The sequence below is a fragment of the Diceros bicornis genome, chromosome 17 (genome assembly GCF_020826845.1).
Source record: "Diceros bicornis minor isolate mBicDic1 chromosome 17, mDicBic1.mat.cur, whole genome shotgun sequence".
NCBI lineage: Eukaryota > Metazoa > Chordata > Mammalia > Perissodactyla > Rhinocerotidae > Diceros > Diceros bicornis.
The window spans coordinates 58,928,623-58,950,647 of NC_080756.1; the positions used below are offsets into that span (position 1 = coordinate 58,928,623).

At 39.0% G+C, this 22,025-nt stretch overlaps 1 protein-coding gene across 1 annotated transcript in view; it reads right to left on the minus strand.

The window, feature by feature from the left end:
* Positions 1-15,240: 15,240 nt before the first annotated feature.
* Positions 15,241-22,025, minus strand: part of KDM5A (lysine demethylase 5A) — a 90,530-nt gene continuing 83,745 nt past the window's right edge. Inside the window, exon 28 of the mRNA XM_058559067.1 lies at positions 15,241-20,043. Coding sequence (XP_058415050.1) covers positions 19,837-20,043 — 207 coding nt within the window. The 3' untranslated portion in view covers positions 15,241-19,836. The remainder of the gene's footprint in view (positions 20,044-22,025) is intronic.

Sequence of the window (22,025 nt, forward strand, 5' to 3'; positions counted from 1 at the left end):
TGGCAAACAAAAGAAAGCAGGTGTTGCCATACTTATATCAGACAAAGTTGACTTCAAGATAAAACAGGTAATGAGAGACAAAGAGGGGCAATATATAACGACAAAAGGGGCACTCCACCAAGAAGACATATCACTTTTAAACATATGTGCACCCAATACAGGAGCACCAAGGTACATAAAGCAACTATTAACAAACCTAAAAGGTGATATTAACAACAACACAATAATAGTAGGGTATCTTAACACCCCACTGTCATCAATGTACAGATCATCCAGACAGAAAATCAATAAAGAAATAATGGACCTAAATGAAAAACTAGATGAGATGGACTTCATAGACATACAGAACACGCCATCCAAACACAGCAGATTACACATTCTTCTCAAGCGCACATGGAACATTCTCAAGAATAGACCATACGTTGGGAAACAAGGCATGCTTATAATTTAAAGTCATGCTTAAATTTAAGAAGATTGAAAGCATAACAAGCATCTTTTCAGACCACAATGCCATGAAGTTAGAAATCAACTACAAGGAAAAAACCAGGAAAGTGACAAAGCTGTGGGGACTCAACAACATGCTACTAAACAGCCAATGGATCATTGATGAAATTAAAGGAGAAATCAAAGCATATCTGGAGACAAATGAAAATGAAAATACACTGTACCAACTCATATGGGATGCAGCAATAGTGGTGCTGAGAGGGAAACTCATAGCAATATAGGCTCACCTTAACAAACAAGAAAAAGCCCAAATCAGCAACTTCAAACTATGCCTAAAGGAATTAGAAAAAGAAGAATAAACAAAGCATAAAGTCAGCAGAAGGAGGGAAATAATAAGAATCAGAGCAGAAATAAATGAAATTGAAATTTAAAAAAACAGTAGAAAGGATCAATGAAACAAAGAGCTGGTTCTTTGAGAAGATAAACAAAATTGACAAACCCTTAGCAAGACTCACCAAGAAAAAAAGAGAGAAGGCTCAAATAAATAAAATTAGAAATGAAAAAGGAGAAATTGCAACAGATACCACAGAAATACAAAAGAGTATAAGAGAATACTATGAAAAACTATACGGCAGCAAGTTGGACAATCTAGAAGAAATGGATAAATTCCTAGACTCATACAACCTCCCAAAACTGAATCAAGAAGAAATAGAGAACCTGACCAATCACAAGTAAAGAGATTGAAACAGTAATCAAAAACCTCCCAAAAAATAAAAGTCCAGGACCAGATGGCTTCTCGGGAGAATTTTACCAAACATTCAAAGAAGACTTAATACCTATCCTTCTCAAATTATTCCAAAAAATAGAGGAAGATGGAACACTTTCCAACACATTCTATGAGGCCAACATCACCCTGATACCAAAGCCAGGCAAAGACAATACTAAAAAGGGAAACTACAGACCAATATCCCTGATGAACATAGATGCAAAAATCCTCAACAAAATATTGGCAAACAGAATACAGCAATACATTAAAAAGATCATACACCATGATCAAGTGGGATTTATACCAGGGACACAGGGATGGTTCAACATCTGAAAATCAATCAATGTGATACACCACATTAACAAAACGAAGAATAAAAACCATATGATCATCTCAATAGATACAGAGAAGGCTTTTGACAAGATCCAACATCCATTTATGATAAAAACTCTCAATAAAATGGGTATAGAAGGAAAGTATCTTAACATAATAAAGGCCATATATGACAAACCCACAGCCAACATCATACTCAATGGGGAAAAACTGAAAGCCATCCCTCTGAAAACAAGGACAAGACAAGGGTGCCCACTCTTGCCACTCTTATTCAACATAGTACTAGAGGTTCTGGCCAAAGCAATTAGGCAAGAAAAAGGAATAAAATGAATCCAAATAGGCAACAAAGAAGTGAAACTCTCACTGTTTGCAGATGACATGATCTTATATATAGAAAACCCTAAAGAATCCATTGGAAAACTATTAGAAATAATCAACAACTACAGCCAAGTGGCAGGGTACAAAATCAACTTAAAGAAATCAGTTGCATTTCTATATATCAACAACAAACTAACAGAAAGAGAACTCAAGAAGACAATCCCATTTACAATTGCAACAAAAAGAATAAAATATCTAGGAGTAAATTTAACCAAGGAAGTGAAAGACCTATACAATGAAAACTATAAGACATTATTGAGCGAAATCAATGATGACATAAAGAAATGGAAAAATATTCCATGCACTTGGATTGGAAGAAGAAACATAGTTAAAATGTCCATACTACCTAAAGCAATCTACAGATTCAATGCAATCCCAATAAGAATCCCAAGGACATTCTTCACAGAAATAGAACAAAGAACACTAACATTCATATGGGGCAACAAAAGACCCCATATAGCTAAAGCAATCCTGAAAAAGAACAAGGCTGGAGGCATCACAATCCCTGACTTCAAAACGTACTACAAAGCTATAGCAATTAAAACAGCATGGTACTGTTACAAAAACAGACACACAGATCAATGGAACAGAATTGAAAGTCCAGAAATAAAACCTCATATCTACGGGCAGCTAATCTTTGACAAAGGAGCTAAGGACATACAGCGGAGAATGGAAAGTCTCTTCAATAAATGGTGCTGGGAAAACTGGACAGCCACATGCAAAAGAATGAAAATAGACCACCTTCTTTTGCCATACACAAAAATTAACTCAAAGGGACGAATGGATAAAGAAGATGTGGTATATACACACAATGGAATACTACTCAGCCATAAGAAACGATGAAATCCAGCCATTTGTGACAACATGGATGGACACTGAGGGTATAATGCAAAGTGAAATAAGTCAGAGGGAGAAGGTCAAATACCATATGATTTCCTTCATTAAGTAGTAGATAATAACAACAATAAACTAACACATAGGGACAGAGATTGGATTGGTGGTTACCAGAGGGGAAGGGGGGAGGGAGGAGGGTGAAAGGGATAATTCAGTAGATGTGTGTGGTGATGGGTTGTAATTAGTATTTTGGTGGTGAACATGATGTAATCTACGCAGAAATAGAAGTATAATGATGTACACCTGAAATTTTTACAATGTTATAAACCAATGTTACTGCAATAAACAAAAAATTTAAAAAAAAATGGATCAAAGACCTGAAGGTGAGACCTGGAACTATAAAACTCCTGGAGGAAAATATAGATAGTACACTACTCGCCATCAGCTGTAAAGGGATCTTTTTGAATTCCATGTCTACTCAGACAAGGGAAACAAAAGAAAAAATAAACAAGTGGGACTTCATCAGATTAAAGAGCTTCTACAAGGCAAATGAACCCAGGATGGAAATGAATAGGGAACCCACCAGCTGGGAAAAAATATTTGCAAACCGTATATCTGACAAGGGATTAATCTCCATAATATGTAAAGAACTCACATAACTGAATAACAAAAAAGCAAACAACCCGACCAAAAAATGGGCAGAGGAAATGAACAGACAGTTCTCCAAAGAAGATATACAGATGGCCAATAGGCACATGAAAAGATGCTCAACATCAATAGTCATCAGGGACATGCAAAGCAAAACTGCACTAAGATATCACCTTACACCCGTTAGAATGGCTATAATTACCAAGACAAAAAGCAACAAATGCTGGAGAGGCTGTGGAGAAATGGGAACCCTAATCCACTGCTGGTGGGAATGCAAACTGGTGCAGCCTCTATGTAAAACAGTATGGAGATTCCTCAAAAAAATTAAAAATAGAAATACCTTATGATCCAGCCATCCCCCTACTGGGTATTTACCCAACGAACCTGAAATCAATAATGCAAAGAGGCTTATGCACCCCTATGTTCATCGCAGCATTATTCACTACAGCCAAGACATGGAAGCAACACAAGTGTCCCTTGACTGATGAATGGATGAAGATGTGGTATAGATATACCATGGAATACTACTCAGCCATAGACAAAATTGTCCCATTTGCAACAACATGGATGGACCTGGAGGGTATTATGTTGAGTGAAATAAGCCAGACAGAGAAAGACAAACAGTGCATGATCTCACTCATATGTGGAAGATAAACCAACACACGCACAGATAGATCTGTTTGGTGGTTACCAGGGGCTCAGGGGGTGGGGGGTGGGCACAAGGGGTGGAGGGATGCACTTATATGGTGACTGATAAACAAAAATGTACAACAAAAATTTCACATTAAAAGTAATGAAAAAAATAAAAAAATTAAAAAGAAACTGGAGTTGGAAAGAGAAGTAAATTGCCCAATATTCCAAAGCAACTAAGTAACACAGTCAGGATTTGAATTCAGTTCTCCCCGGATTCTTCTGCTTCACCTAGCAGAGGCAGATATACCAGCAAGTTAATAAAGCTTAAGTTTCAGGGCCCCTCACTTGCGTGGGTGCCTTCCAATTCCCTGTATCTAGTTTTGAATTCTTAATTTTACACTATTTTTCATAAAGAGGGCCCCCACAATTTTCTAAACTTCAGGTCCTACAAAACCTAGATCCACCCCTGAATGCAGCTTCCCAAGTTAACATAAGCACTACTCTGTTTAGTAATTTCAGTCTGAGGGCATTTTTTAAACATGAATTCAAGGGACCGGCCCAGTGGCGCAAGCAGTTAAGTGGGTTCGAAGGTTTGGATCCTGGGCACGCACCGACGCACTGCTTGGCAAGCCATGCTGTGGCGGCATCCCATATAAAGTGGAGAAAGATGGGCACGGATGTTAGCCCAGGGCCAGTCTTCCTCAGCCAAAAAAAAAAAAAAAAGGAGGATTGGCAGATATTAGCACAGGGCTGATCTCCTCACACACACACACACACAAAAAAAACATGAATTCAAGAGGAATCCTTGCTGGCTTTCTGCTCTGGGAACCTATGCTGCTACTTTCAAGAAATAATAGAGTATGGTTTCACTCTGTGACATGGATCACCCACTATTCATTCTTTTCCTGCTTTTACTTTGTACCCATGGTATTCTTCTCCCATGACAGGCTGTGGACTCCCTCTCTCCCTTGTGGCAGGCCTGCTATAGTGAGTTTCATCCTGTAGCATGCCCTCCATTCTGGTTTGCATAGATCTCTAGTCTTCACCTGACGTGTGGCAATGGCTCTGTTCCGCCCATCCTGTTGCCTCTTGCACCATCTGTTCTTTGGACCAGAGCCTGCGGCTGCTTTGGTATTGAGCCTACGTGGCTCTTTGTAGCCATAAGGGCAATGCTTGTTGACTACTTGGAAAGAAATAACTTGAAAAGAGGGGAAAAAAGAGGGAGCATTTTATACCTCAATTTCCACTAGATAGGTCCTAATACCAGAATTTTTCACATTTCATTCCAGCGTCCTTTGTAACTCCATCAGAATATTCTAACACTATTTTTTATCTACTGTTCCTTCCCTTCATCTTGACCTTAGTTATCAGATCCTTGTTCTTCTTTAGATTACAACATATTTTCCCTGAGGCTGGCCCGGTGGCACAAGCGGTTAAGTGCGCGCACTCCGCTGCGGTGGCCCGGGGTTCGCCGGTTCTGATCCTGGGTGTGCACCGATGCACCACTTGTCGAGCCATGCTATGGCAGCGTCCTGTATAAAGTAGAAGAAGATGGGCATGGATATTCCTCAGCAAAAAAAGAGGAGGATTGGCAGATGTTAGCTCAGGGTCGATCTTCCTCACACACACACAAAAATTTTTTTTAAATAAAAAAACAAATTTTCCCTCTTTCCTTCCCTCTCTGCAAACCAGAGAGGGTGCAGATACAACTTGGAAAAACACAGCTTAGCAGAGAAATATCTTGGGAACTGGGAATTTCATGTGAACTCAGCACATCTTCTCCCACCGCCTACCCACTCATCATCTCCCTTAGTCTCAATATCTCCCACACAACTGGAGCCATCTCATAAATCAGAAAAATCTTTGCTCAGTAACCAAATATTTATTGTACAACGGTAGCTTAATTAGTAATATTAGGGAAAAAAACAAGATGGAACTAGGCTATTTATACATATTCCCAGACACATTTTTCATGCAAGCATTAGCCATCGTTTAGGATGATTTAGATACTATCCTGTTGGTAGCAGAAGCGTGGAAAAGTTGACATTAGGATGCCTGGAAATCTTAGGGCTATGTAATTCTAAGATATGATTTAGGAGATATATATATATATATCCATAGAACCTAGAGCAATAGAATATTAAATATATCTGAGAAGTGCAAAACAAACACACAAAGCCAGCACTGACTCATGCCCTTGCTGAGGTGTAAACAAGTCTGTGGGCAAGTGGATATATAAAAATTGCCCATCAGTAGCAGAGACAGCAATCTTATCACCTTGAAAAGGAATTATTATTAGTTTACAAACTTGGGATGAGATCCTTTAAAACTCTCAATTCTGCTTCCAGTTTCTTCTCTTGCCTCTTATCCTTTCTTACCACATATCAAGAAACCAATTTACTAAACTCCCAATTTACCCATCCCTAGAAACAAAATAGAAATTCCCAGGATGCATGGGAAAGATAAAAAGAGAGTACTTCCAATGATAAAAGAATCCTCACATTTCCATATCCATGAATGGAAATTGAGAATGGAAAATACAGCAATTTTTGCTGACAGTCTCCAAAAGCATGAGGCTACAGAAGAAAAAAAAAATGTACAGAGAGAACAAATTTGCAAAGTCTCTTAACTAGGCATACTGTAAATCTTCTGAATTAAAAAATTCAGGGAGATCTGATTCTTTCATCCAGAATCATAGCTTAAAAATCAAGAATGCTTTGCATAGACATCAAAAAGGATATGAACAGGGGCCGGCCCGGTGGAGCAAGTGGTTAAGTACACACGCTCTGCTGCAGTGGCCCGGGGTTCGCCGGTTCGGATCCCGGGCGCGCACCGATGCACTGCTCGTCGAGCCATGCTGTGACGGTGTCCCATATAAAGTAGAGGAAGATGGGCATGGATGTTAGCTTAGGGCCAGTCTTCCTCAGAAAGGAGGATTGGCATCAGATGTTAGCTCAGTGCTGATCTTCCTCACACACACACAAAAAAAAGATATAGACTTGATGAGATTTGGAGATTTCTATTTCTCTAAGCAGCAGAAAAGAACTGCTCCATCAAATGCAGGAGGGGATTGACCAAAGGGTAGTTATAATCACCCCAATGGCAGCAATCTTATAAAAGTTTAGCACGAGTGAAAAAAGTTACTGCTTTTCTTCTCCAGAACATTAGAAAAACAAAGCCATTACACTTTTCTTCTTCTTTTTTTTTTTTTTGTGAGGAAGATCAGCCCTGAGCTAACATCCATGCTAATCCTCCTCTTTTTGCTGAGGAAGACTGGCCCTGGGCTAACACCTGTGCCTGTCTTCCTCCACTTTATGTGGGACGCCGCCACAGCATGGCCTGACAAGCGGTGCATCAGTGTGCGCCCGCGATCTGCCCCGGCCGGCAGCAGCGGAGCGCGCGCACTTAACCACTACAGCACGGGGCCAGCCCCCAATACGCTTTTCTTTTTCAATCTAAGTTGAATAGGAAAGCACGGATAGAGTGAATTTTGTGAGGCCTAAAGAGGTTAGCTTCTTTTCTCAGGCACTTCAATCTTAATCTGATGCAGCATATTACTCACACTGACTGTGAGTTGGCAGCCTCCAAGGTGGCTCCCCATGGTCTGGGCACTCACACCCGGGGTGATCTCCTCCTCTTGAGTGTGAGCAGGACCTGTGACTTACTTCTAACCAATGGAATATGGCACAGGTGACAAGATGTATGTGTACATGATTATATTATATAAAATTGTCTGTCTCCCTAGGAGACCCTTTTCCTTGCTGGCTTCGAGAAACAGGTGGCCATGTTGGGAAAGCTCATGAGCCAAGGAACTGAGGATGGCCTCTGGCAGGCGGCCAACAAAAAAACTGAGGGCCTCAGTCTGACAACCCACAAGGAACTAAATGCTACAACAACCACATGAGCTTGGAAGAGATTCTTCCCCAGCCAAGGTTCAACTGAGATCACAACCTTAAACACCACCTTGCTTACAGCCTGTGAGACCCTGAAGCAGAAGACCCAGAAAAGTTGTGCCCTAACTCCTGACCCACAGAAATTGTGAGGTAATAAATGTGTGTTGTTTTGGGCTGCTAAATTTGTGGTGAGATTGTTACACAGCAATAGATAACTAATGCCATGAATATATTGAATGTATTCACATATGTAAAGTTGTGTTTGAATATGAAAGGTTTTGGAATGACTATATTTACACATGCATAGAAATGCAAGGCAGATGCTCAGATACTTTAAAGAGTGAATGAGTATGCTGTAAGAAATTTAAGAAATGTAGTCAAGAGAGGAATAATTTAAAGAAATAGCATCCCTCACACCAATTAATTCAAAATGGAACAAAGATTTAGTATAGAGAATAAAACTATGAAAGTATTAAGCAAAATCATGGAGGTATTTTTATTATCTTGTAGAGGAGAAGGTCATTCTAAGCATGTGAGGAAAACTAGGAATTATAAAATTAGAGAGGTTAAGTTTACATCAGAAAATTTAATAACTTCTATAAAGAAAAAAATATAAATAAGATTAAAAGGCTAATAACAAGGTGGTCAAACATTTGCAACACAAGACACAGAAATAGTGTCCTCAGTATACATAGCTCTTAAAAACCACTAAGAATCCATTTAATGCAAAACTATATAGCCATTAAAAATGACACAAATCTATATTTATTGTCTTATACAAATGTTCTCGTTATTAAGTAAAAGAAGCAAGTTATAAAGCAGTACATAGAGTGCGACCTCATTTATATAAAGATGTCCATATTTGTATATATGCATACATAAATATGCACGGATAGCTGTCTGAAAGAAATTTGGTTTAATCTTAACAGTGGTCATTTTTTGGTGACGGATGATTTTAATTTATATCTTCATTTTAGTATTTTTTTAAACAAATGTGCAAGTATTATTTTTCAAAAAAATATATATTTTCCCCCAAAAGTTTTGGAAATATTAGTGTATTTATAAAGCAAAAATCTATATTTGGCAGAGAGGTTAGTCAGACAGCAAAACATCTAGTGAAGAAACACCAAGTGAAGAAACACCAATGTGAAAGCTACTTAAAAGAAAATAACTTTATGGATGGTATGTTGCAATAATTTCTGGAGACTAAATTATCTCAGGGAGAATGCTCCTGAGATAATTTCCACTGCCAATAACTTATGAGCTAAAAGGAAAAAAGCAGACTAGAGATGTTTTAAAATAGCTTGGGGAAAAAACGGGAGGCAATTTTGAATAGCTACTAAAAGGTATAATGGGAAAATAATAGAATGGTCTATTAAGTTCCATTATCAAATTAATGATCTTGGCATACTGGTGATGGCTGCATGCACTGGCAAAGGTGGGAGGCACAAATCGGAAAATATGTGAAATATCCTTATTATACACAGCTCTTAAAAATCATTAAGATGCCTTATAATGCTTTTAGAACTGTGGTTCTCAACCCTGGCTGCATTATGAAAATCACCTGGAAGTTTTTTAAAAAATCCTAATGCTTGGGTCTAGAAAAGGCAAATCTACAGAGACATAAGTAGTTTTGTGACTACCTGGGGTTGGGAGTGGAAACAGGTAGTGAATGGGGATGAAGTTTCTTTTTGGGGTGATGGAAACATTCTAAAGTTAGATTGTGGTGATGGCTGCACAATTCTGTAAATGTACTAAAAATCATTAACTCATACATTAAAATGAGTGGATTTTATGGTATTAGACCTCTATAAGGCTGTTCAAAAAAATACTGGTTCTTGGGCTCTACTCCAAGATACTCTGATTCAATTAGTCTGGGGTGGGAGCGGCAGGGATAGTTTTTTAAAGCTCTCCAGATGATTCTAACATGCCACCAGGGTTGAGAACCACCAATTTAGTTATATGAAACCACTTTACAGAATTACTTTCACGTTACCAAGGCCAGGTTCTTTGAGATAGAGAATATTCAGAGCTTCAGACCACCTTTGGTTTCCACTGTACATCTCCAACTGTACAAATGGAATACTATTCATGTTCATTGTGAACTCCATCTTGTTGCAGTGACTATACAGACATATAGTGCCACCTTTAGAATTGTAGCTTGAAAGCTAAAAGGATGCTCTGAATATATATTTAGGATGGATATGAAGTAAGTTGCAGTTAGTTCAGAGAAATTCAACAAGTTTGAGTCTGAAAGAACTCAAAGTCATAGCACATGAGAAAGAATATTAAGCCAGAGGATTGAAGATGAGGGGTGGGGAAGTAGAAATAATGGCTAATGTCAAATATCGAAAGGCTGCCAAACAGAGGCAGTTGAACTAGTTTTTCACATCCTCAAAAGAATTAGGATTGACATATGAGGCTACAGGGAGATGGATTTCAGTTCTTCGTAAGGAAGATCGTTACAATAATCTTGTTCTAGGTATTATGCTAGATCCTGGAGATACAAATGCAGTTACTATAATACAGTCTAGTGGTTCGCAAACTTCAGCATGCATCACCTAGAGGGCCTGTTAAAATGCAGGTTGTTGGCTCTGCCCCAGAGGTTCTGATTCAGCATATCTGGGGTGGGGCCCAAGAATCTGCATTTCTAACAAATTCCCAGGTGCTGCCGATGCTGCAGGAGACCACATTTTAAGAGCCACTGTATAATCTAAATGCTATCAGAGCTCCATGAAAGGACAACTAAATCAGATTAGGAGGACAGGAATAATCTGAAAGACTTCTCAGAAGAGTTTTAGGATGAGAAGAATGAAGAATAAGGAGGTAGTAAAAGGGTAGATGAGGACATGGCAGTCCAAATATAGAGAACAATAAATTGAGAGGGACAACAATATATAGGGAGGAACAAAGGCATGAAACAGCATTCATTCAAGTTATTTATTGAATGTTTACTATATGCAGCGCATTGTTCTAGTTGCTGGGTATAGAGAGAAAGGAAACAAAGTCCCTGCCCTCATAGAACTCATAAACAAATATATCACATATTGCAAAGTCCCATAATGGAGTAGAATAAGCTGTTGTGAGAGAGAACAAGGAGGCCTCTGAAGAGGTAGCATGTAAACTGACATCCCAATAAGAGCTAGAAGAGCATTCCAGAAAGAGCCTAGCCTGTACAAAGAAACGAAAATCTGTGTCTGAGCAGTCACTGAGGGTGTGTGTGGAAGCAGACGAGCACAGAAAGGTAAACAGAGGGCAGACTCCATAGGACAATGTAATGAACAGACTGGCTCTTTAGATCGTTCATTCTGGTAGTAATCTGGAAGATAAACTAGAGATTGAACAGACTAAAGACTAGTACAGACATCCAGGTGAAAAGTGATAAGGGCTTGAACTAATGCATCACAATGGGAACAGAGGAGATGGAGATAAAAGATAAGCGAGGTGAATCTAAAGGATTGAGTGACCATCTAATTGCATACTGGAAGTGAGTGGTCAGAAAGAATAGAGGATGGTTCACAGAACTTGGGCTTGGGCAACTAGCTATTCTAAAGAGGAAATGGTTTCGGTGTGGGAACGAGGTAAGTTTGGGCTTTGACACAGAGTTTAGAGTGATTAAAACAAATACAAGTGGAAATGTTTACCAGACAGTTGATTAAAGAGCAAAGAAAGAAAACAGGGGCAGGTGACATTAATTTGGGAAACATCTGAATAAAAGGGGCAATTGGAAGTGGAGTAGGGCATCCAAGAAGAGTATATGGAGAAGAGCCTCTGATGACACCATTTTAAGGGGGTAAAGAGGAAAAGAGGCTGACTAAACAGCAGCTAGAGAGAAGAAAAATTAGAAAAAAGCAGTGACCAAGAAGCCAAAGGAGGAGTTTTGAAAGGGAACGGACAGGGGCCAGCCTGGTTAAACTCAGCGTGCTCTGCTTCGGCAGCCTGGGCTCGGTTCCTGGGCATGGACCTACACTACTCATCGGCGGCCATGCCGTGGCGGTGACCCACACACAAAATAGAGGAAAACTGGCACGGATGTTGGCTCAGGGGGGATCTTCCTCAAGCTAAAAAGAGGTAGACTGGCAACAGATGTTAGCTCAGGGCGAATCTTCCTCAGCAAAAAAAAAGGAGTGGACAACAGTGTCAAATGCTGAAGAAAGGTCAACAATTGAAGTGTCCGCTGGACTTAGCAATATGTAGTTAGTTGATGGCTTTAGTAACAGCACTTTCAGTGGAATGTTGAAGGTAGAATCCAGATTACAATAGACTGAGGAGTGAATTGAAAGTGAAGTAGAGAGAACAAATGGGTCTTGGCTACAAAGGAAAGAAAAAGAGAGCAGGAGAGGAGAGATAGGTTCAAGGGAGAATATTAACATAGGAGAGACTTGAGCATGCTTATACGCTAAATGAGAGAGAGAGAGGAGGCACTGAAGATAAAGAGAGGGGGTGACTGATGGAACAAGGTGTCTAAAAAATTAAGACGGGATGGGATTCACTGACTCACTCATTTGCCTATACATTCACAGTGTTGGCCAGAGGACAGACACTTCTGAGACAGAAGAGGATGCTGTTGGTATAGGTGACCAGGGACGCTTAGAGCTCTCCTGCTGCCTTCAATTTCTTCAGTGGAAGTAGGCCTCTGCTGAGGCTAGAGAGGTGGTAGGATGGGGAGACAAATGTATGAAACAGTCTTGAAGAATTGAAGAGGTTGCTGGACCACTGGGGCTGCTGAACTGCTTTGCGAGCCGCCTACTTGAGTCAATCTGTGGTGCCACCAATCAATGGTGAGTACTCAGTAGTATTCAGCAGACCACGAGAGCAAAACAGTCAGATGGCTAAAAGGATCCAGGGACGAGGTTCTGCAGGGCCAGTGTGATGGGGAAACAACAGACCAAGAGTAACAGGCCATGCAGTCTATGCTAAACGGAGAAGAAAGGGGGTGAAGCCAGAGTAAACTGATTGGAAGCAAAAAGTGATTAAGCAACTGGAGGTTTCTTGAGGTCAGAGAGTAAATATACTGAGAGGAAGAGATCAAAGGACAAGACATTAAAAATCATAGTATGAATAGGGTCCTAGAATTTAACATTCCAGAACTAAGTTTTGACAGAGTCCAAGGTATGGCCTTGAAATTGGTTTGCTAAATGGTGTGAAAATGGTTATTGGGGGTGGAGGTCCAGAAACTGTAAGGTCATCCATGATCATGATATTGCCCAGAATGATGGCAGGGCTGGGGCAGAGATGCCCATGAACCATCCAAGTCCTCAATGAATGTAACACAGTAACCAGAGATGACAGTGATGAGAATAGACAGTACAGCTGAATAGCAGAGGCCTCAAAGTGTGGTAATAGAAATCAGGAATATAGGGGCAAAAACTCCTCTAATCCACCTGTTCACACCCTGTAGTAATAAAGTGAGAAAATGAGCACCTCCCATTTGAAATAGCCCTAATGTAAATATGGCTGAGGGAGAGCCAAGTTCCAGTTAATGAAAAAACAGGAAAGTTTATTTATAAAGGATAGGGAAGCATGGGTCTCTACAATGCAAAGAATTGGCAGGAAGCACAGCAATGGGAAAATGAATTGAACACAGCAGGTAATGGTATTGGAATATGAGAAGACTGATGACTACACAGGCTTCTATTTTAGATGGCAACAAAGAATTAAGGGACAAGAAGCAAAGTGAACTAAACCAGTTTCAATGTTCCCACTAGAACTCTGGAGCGATGTTTCTATGACAAAATAAACAAAAGCACTGGGCATTGACCAAGACTTAGACGTGCTTGAATCGTTCTGGGTTCCAAAAGCAATATTAATGATAATCTGTTTTGTGTCTCAACAAAGCTTAGCCTTAGTTGAAACCCCCGTTTCAACATGGTAGGAAACTGAGACTCAAAGAAGCAAACTAATATAACGTCACACATGGAACTAAAACCCAGAATATTTGACTCCTAAATCCACTGTTCCTTACCTTATGTAATCCTAAAGTCCTCATCTTGGCTTGAAGTTTCTGTTTGTTGGGTTTTTCTTAACTACAGAAAAGTCTCACTTCTTCCTTATATCCCTGGCAATTCGTCAGGGTTCCTAAGCCATTTTTAAGGCTTCTGTGGTGCCTTTTTCCCTTAACAAGATACACAACCTAGCTCCAAAGATAAGGTTAGAGAAAATCCTTGCCTAGTAAACAAATTTCATGGAACTTTACTATATGGAAATATTAATTAAATTGTCCTTCTTCCTACTAAAAATAGAGCAGAAATACACTTCAAAGGTGAGAAGTCAAGAAATTCCAAAATCACTCTAAGTTTATTCACATAATATTTGATTGTATTGTTTTGTATTGTTCTCTAATTGTATCATGTGTGACTTCCCAATTAATAGTTAAGCTTTCCATGAAGAGATTTTCGATCTTCAATTTATTGGTATCAATCACAATGCCCCCAAGGGCTCAAGAAATACTTGATCTATACTGGGAGACTCCCATACAATTTTTTAAAAGAAGAATCTGTCACCTTATGAAATTTCAGGTGTCTTTTTTTTGGTTGGCAAGAAAATTCCTTGCCAACTTAAGAGATAAACAAATTTTTCCCTTTCTTCCCACCAGTTCTCCTCCCCAACACAAACACTTCACGTTTGAGGCCAATTTCACTGCAAGCAGAACTTTAACATTTTCAGCAATGCCTGCATGATCTGGTAACCTTGGCAATGAGAAAAAAGTGCTATTTACTTCTATGAAGTAAGTTGCAGTTTGAACTAGTTTTATGCATTAGGCCGTCAAAGGAAAGTATTTCCTCATTTTCCCTGCTATTACTAGCTCACTGCAAGGAATAAACTGCTCAAGAATCAAAGGTGGGGAAATGTCTCTTGGTCATCGCTGGATTCTTGCTGAAAATAGAGGACAGGGAAAGTCTTCAAGAATCACTTCTTCCACCTCACACTTTCCGAAAACACTATTCTCAGCAATGTAATAGGCTCATCACACCACTTATCAAATTATTTGAGGCCAATTTTTTATTTTATAGAGAGCAAATGCAACATTAGAAACTGCTTTGGCACAGGTTAAAAGTGGCTTTCATATACTTACTGGTTTTCTTCAGGATCATCAATACTCAATACCAAAATTTACCTTTACATGGTTACCATTTAGAGTTGCCACCAATGTAAATGATGGAGTGGGGGTAACCCGAGCATGCACAATTTTTTTTTTTATGTTTTAGATGTAATGCAAGTAACCATCTCTAATATTCTTTCAAAAAACAAAAGAAACACAAAACATACTCAAAAAACAAGAAATCAAGTTATACTTTTCATAAGGCACCATCAAAAACCCTGGTTGAGTCCGTATTATATTTGTCTCACCAAGAGGTAAATAAATACATAAGGGAACAATCAATAGAGGGTCTTGAGGTTTACAAAAAACATTCCTGTTTAGACATCTTTGAGTATTGCAAAAGTAAGAATAAGCAGGATACATCTTTAAAAACCCGTTCTGTCCTTTCCCGGTGCACATCATTCGTTGCATAGTGGTGACTGGATACGACCCAGACCAAGAGAAGACTGCGATTCCAAAATACATTACCATCCATTCTTTCATTCTCATGCTGTAAATACCACTTGGCACATCCATATCCAAAGTAATGATATGCTTTAATTAAAAAAAAAAGGGGGGGGATTTCAAAAGGTAAAAGGCAAATCAACTGCCTGCTTTTTAAAATTTATACTTAAGGATCTACTGCAAAAGCAACTCTACACACATATGAAGCTAGTTCATATGTAAACCTTTATTGAACCTGGTTATATGTGGGACTTGAACAGCTTAATTTTTCCACAACTTACAATTTTCAAATCCCACTCCAAATTGTCACTTTCTCCTTTAACAATGGATAATCTTGCCCTTTGAAAGAAGAGCTTTCTCAATTTTTCCTTTTGTCCTCCTATTTTAAGTACTGGCTGATAGTCACACAAATGTACTATAGAATTAAAACAGTGACAAGCAAGGAGTTTTTCTCACATGCACTAAATTGCATCCAGAATCTACAAATTAAGAAAAACAAATAAAGCAACATTTCTCCGACACTCTTTGAAAACAAAAGCAGAGAGAAACAGAAGTGAAGCACAGGTAAAATCATTCTAATCTTACAGGTCCACTGGCCTTTGTTAGGGTTTTGATTATTAAAGTATATTGTGGGCAATCAGATTCAATGTTTGCCTTTCAATTATTCAAAAAAAAAATACACACAGTAATTTGTAATTTATTGACACAAAATTTGAATCATGAAGTGCAAAGCTGGTTTGCAGCAATTTAGTAAGGGAGCCTAGCATCTACATCTCAACATGGCTGTTGCAGTAACTACTAGAAAGTAAATAAACATTTGTGGGAGGAAAATGTCCTCTCTCCCCCAACAAGAAAGCTAACTACTAATGCTATAGTTCTACTTGTAAACTTCGGAGTTTGCATAGTCTAATGACCCACCCTTTGAGACTATCAAAGATCTACCATTTTTTCATTTTTCTTTTTTGTGAGGAAGATCAGCCCTGAGCTAACATCCATTAACAACCATGCCAATCCTCCTCTTTTTGCTGAGGAAGACTGGCCCTGAGCTAACATCTGTGCCGATCTTCCTCCACTTATGTGGGACACCACCACAGCATAGCCTGACAAGCAGTGGGACGGTGTGCACCCGGGATCCGAACCCAGGCCTCCAGCAGCGGAGCACTCCCACTTAACCGCTATGCCAGGGGGCTGGCCCCATCATTTTTCTTTCTATAACCTTTGCCAAAACAGTTTACAATGAAGGTAGTAAGAAATATCTTTGAAAGAATTAATATATAAATTAAAATACTAATAGAGAAGAACTGCAACTCTGAGGAGACAGGAAGGGTAAAGAAACATTTTAGGGGCCGGCCTCGTGGCTTAGTGGTTGAGTGAGCGCGCTCCGCTGCTGGCGGCCTGGGTTCGGATCCCAGGCACGCACCAACCCACTGCTTGTCCGGCCATGCTGAGGTGGCGTCCCACATACAGCAACTAGAAGGATGTGCAGCTAAGATATACAACCATCTACCGGGGCCTTGGGGAGAAAAAGGGGAAAAAAAAAAAAAGAAACATTTTAAATCAAGTTTTATTACAATACTGAAGAATGGAGTAAGTTGTAAATAAGTAATTTCCTCTAACTGAAAACAATGTGTTATACTAGAATATCAGCATTTCTTTAAATAGATGAATCTTAGCTCATTAATTCCAAAATTGTAGATTTGTATATGTTAATTTTTCTTTTCTGTTTTTTATTTTTTCTCATCTGTTTTTCTCAGCCTTGGTCTACATCTATGGTCACGAGTCAGACCAAATCCTCTGCGACTTTCAAATAAATACAGAAAATCCCACAGTATCAATTAAATGATGTATCTAAGCTTCAAAACGTCCAAAGATGAACAAGAAGCTATTCATGGTTGGAGACTGCCTTGCATTTTTCTCTCACATCTCCAGCAGGAAAATATTAAGGACATAAATTATTCCCTAAACAGCCACCTACATCCATCCACCATACTCCAAGAAGCAAAGCACCTTAGCCATCTTTCTCAGCATCCTCATGCCTCTCCAATAATGGTTGAGTAGTTACTAGATTACTAGTAAGGAAAAATACAATAGTTCTGAATGTATTCCAGGAAGCCGTTACTTGAAATTGCATTCAATTTTTAACCCACAAGTATTTGAAGATTTCTACAGAGAAGACCAAGAGGCAAAAAATATTGTGCTTTCTTCTATAATACCAACAAGATAAAATTCTTAACTAAGTAATAATATCTTTACACAGTTTGGAAAAATGAAAACTTACGAAATTGGTTAATCAGTTACCTCGCAATATCCACTGAAATCTTAAATCATACACACTTGAGATAATATCTCAAAACACAGTAATGCTTATGAACCTCTTAACAGGTCAAAACACTCAAAGTGTTATATAATATTGAGGGAAGAGTGACTAAAAAATAGGTAGTATGAACTACAGAGAAAGCACTTAGAGAAACTGGACAGCTTTTGCTTTTTTTTCAGTAAGATGCCTTTTGAGTTAAATCTCATACCCACTCAAACTGTAACTGGACAGTACACTCCACTTCTAGTTACTAGAAGACTTCTTTTAAAGAAATTTGGGGCAAAAAGGGAGGAGACTACATGCTGTTCTCTAGGTCCACCCTGCTTCCCCCCTTTTAAAACGAAAACTGATGAATTTAAGTCAAACCACAGATTTTTAACCCAAAATAAAGGGACACAGGATAGTGAAGACAAAATACTATTTTTAGTTTGTTTGGGTTTTTTCTTTTTCATCCTTTAAAAAAAAAATTAGTCCCCTTCTAAATAGACTTTCCATACAGCTTACCTAACACCTTAACAAGAATAGAGAACACACAGAAGGGAAGAGGACACAGCACCATAGTTTCAAACATTGACGTACAAAAAAAAACAGCCATCACAGATATAGTAAGACCAACTTTCCCAACAGAGAGGGACAAGACCCAACATACAAAGGAAATATAATTATCTATTTGAACAAAAAAAGATGGAAGATCTGGTCAGGCTAGGATGAAGAAGGAAGTGCTAACTTCTTGTGCCACAAAGAAGGAATGAGATTTCATTATTAAAAAGCAAAAAAGAGAAAGCAAGCCCCCAAATGGATTTTTGATGCTGAAACTCTGTCATATGCTGCTGGTAACAGTAAATATATATATTTATATATTCATATATGTATATTAAAAAAGGAAAAATAATCTATAGAACAGTCAGTAGTCAGAGACATTTAGAAAAAAGTAAAAACAAGTCCTTTTTTCTTTTTTTAAAAATGGATTTACTAAAACAACTTCATCACCCAGAGGTACTACAACCCCCACATCCTCTGATGAAGCCATGGTGTTATTCAACAGCATCTGCTGTGGGCCACAATCACAAATTGTCAGTATTGGAAACAGCAGACATTGGGGTTGGGGCTACAAGGCAAAAAGCTGTTATTTGCTGGTCTTGCTCATGGCCATGCCTGAAGCCTGGTGGTATCTGGTATACTTGTGAATGAAGGTTTCCTGGAAAAGCATGTTCAGTAAAACATTCTGACTTCTCTTCTCTTCTTTTGCAGAAGCCTGGATCCATGTACCCGCTCTTCTCTAAAATGTAGACTGGAGACAGCAAGACTTCTCAAAGCCAAAAAAGCCTCCTTGCCTTGAAATAAGAAAAGCTCTTCTTCCTGGAATCCAATCTAGTCAGATTTCTGAACTAGATGACATCCTCCTCCTTAGGAAGAGATGATGATATGCCTCTCATTTGAGGTTTTCTTCTTGGTACAAACAAGCACAAGTAGCTGAGGTCTATAGACTGTGCTACTATCCCACGACTTCTAACAGGAGTAACTTCGGCCCTGATTCTCTCCTAGTTGTATCTGTAGGGCATTAAATGCCAGGTAATAGTGGAAGGAAAGTGGTACTCTTGGCTCCTCTCCAACTATCCTAACTAAGGAGATCCAAGTAATCAACACCTCCAGATGGTGCTGGCCTTAGGCTGTAAACCTCTAACCAATATCAAGTGGCCATAAGCCACAACCTACATGCCCTGTTAACACACCAATGTATTAATGCCAACCAGGCACCCTAGAGCTCAATCAAATGTCTGGCCCTAATGTAACAAACCATATTCAGAGGAGACATGAACTGAAATATTGGCTGCTGTACCAAAGAAGACACCCTCTGCATAGATGTGTTGATAGAGAATGTAGATCACACAGTCCATGCAAAGAGGAAGTCAGCTAAGAGGACTTTCTCTGAAGGCCATTCATCTTTGGAAGCAACATTCCAAGTGGATCTAAACCACTACTTGATGACTAAGGTCTCAATGTGGTCCATTTTCCCCCATGTCCCAAACTAACTCAGCATCTGCTAACTGGTCTCCTTAAGATCCTCCATTGGTAGTTTGTAGCTCATTATGAAGGAAGGAGGTGGTGCTTGACCTGGGCTATCTGGCCCCTGCTTCTTTGCACAGTTTATACAGATGTAATCTTCATTTTCAGCCATTTCTGGAGATACACCCACACAAACTTGATGAAACCACTCATCACAGCCACCATCACATTGCACCCAGTCTACCTGCAGGAGACAAGATGGGGGAATGTTTAGGTTACATAAATATTAAGCCTAGAACAAAAGCAAACCAAAGAGCTTTCTTGGCTTAAATGATAGCAAATAATTGGGATGTCCAGAGACAGACAATGACTTCTTATGGGGTTATTTTTTTAAAGAAAGAAGCTAGGAAGTTAATACCCCAAAATTATATTTTACCATAATATATCCACAAAATTAGGCCTCGTAGGTACTCCATGACCTCATAAATACCTGGGGCTCCTTGTGAGGCAGAAACATGTTTGAGAAAAACTTGACAAAAAAGGAACTTCTAAAAGAGCAGCCAAGTAGTTTTAGCTAATATTAACAGTTTCTAGGCTCTAAGACAATGCAATTATCGATCAAGAAAAGAAGAGTACAACAATGTGAAGGCAATCCTGTGTATTAGCTTTATTTCAAAGAGGTAAGCCAAAGTACTAAGAGCATTAAATACCTTTTTAGAAAAGCAGTCACATAGGCCACTTTTAAAACTAATATTTTTTATTCTTCTCTTCTTCCGTTACAAATACAACTCCCTACAAAAAGTTAGCAAATATCAGAGGTCAAATCTTACAAATTAACCAATTAAAACAGTCAAAGACACAGGTCAATAGATCACTCTGGGGTTTAAGATTAAAGTCTGGGTAACTGATAGGTCAGTGGCAGATGCCAGGCAAACTTTGACCCTTCAGAGAGTACTGTGACTATAGGAGCCTAGAAAGGGACTGTAGTTTGGTGACGTTAAGCTTTGGACCTAGAGTTAACAATAAGGTGATTTTTGGCTTTTATATTTGGAGGGTGACTGGTGGTAGTTTTTATAGCTAATGTCATGGCAGATGAGAACCTTTAAGATTAAAAGAGCTACTACTCTCTTCCTCTCCCCAGTACAAAAGTTGATCATTTCACTGGCAACGTAGGAAGCCACCTAAAACAATGAGCTTTGCAAGCTTTGCCAGATATCAGAGCAAAGTAAAAAGTACAAAGGGATCAAACAAGTACCTAAGTATAGCTTATGAGAAAGAACAGAGGAAGGAGGTTTTGCCTAGGTAAATGAGTTTCAGGGAAAGTGAGTAGCTTTCAAAATTAGTTTCCATGTACTATAAAAATTATCAAAACTATGACAGGTTAGTAGTTTTAGGGTTGTAATAAAGGATGGAAGAAATTATTTGTCAAAATAATCTTCCTGCTTTCATTGTTCCTATTCTAGAGTTCTAGATCTTAAGAGATGATGTTGCGTAGTATAAAGATTACTGAATTCAGTCAGAAGTTCTGAGTTCTGACGTGTATAATTTGAGGCAAGTCATTTCACCTCATTAAGGCTCAATTTCCCCATCTGTAAAATGGAGATAACATCTGTTTATAGGATTATTTAAAGGATCAAATGAAATACAGTCATGCATCGCTTAACGAGGGGAATACCCTCTGAGAAATGCATTGTTAGGCGATTTTGTCATTATGTGAACATCACAGAGTGTACTTACACAAACCTAGATGGTATAGCCTACTACACACCTAGGCTGTATGGTATTAATCTTATGGGACCACCATCGTATGTGCGGACTGACATTGACTGCAACGTCATTATGCAGTGCATGACTGTAATGCATGGCAAAATACCAGTTCACTGCCTGGGATACGGAAGGCACTTTTTAAGATCACAGTTTCATGGCTCTACTCATTATCCTACTTTACACAAAACACTTTGCATGTTGAAGTAACTGCCTGCAGCACTGCTTCCCAAAATGTGTAGACCACTTGTATCAGAGTCACGTGTTGTGTCTGTCTAAAGTGTAGCTGAGACCCACCCCAAACCTACAGACTCAAAATATCTTGGGGGTACGAACCAGAAGCCTGCATTTTTAATCAGCTCCCAGGTAATTCTCACATATTCTAAATTAGATGATCACTGGAACTTTGTGATATTGACTTCTGTAAATTCAGAGCAACTTAACAATTCTTTCCTAAAATAA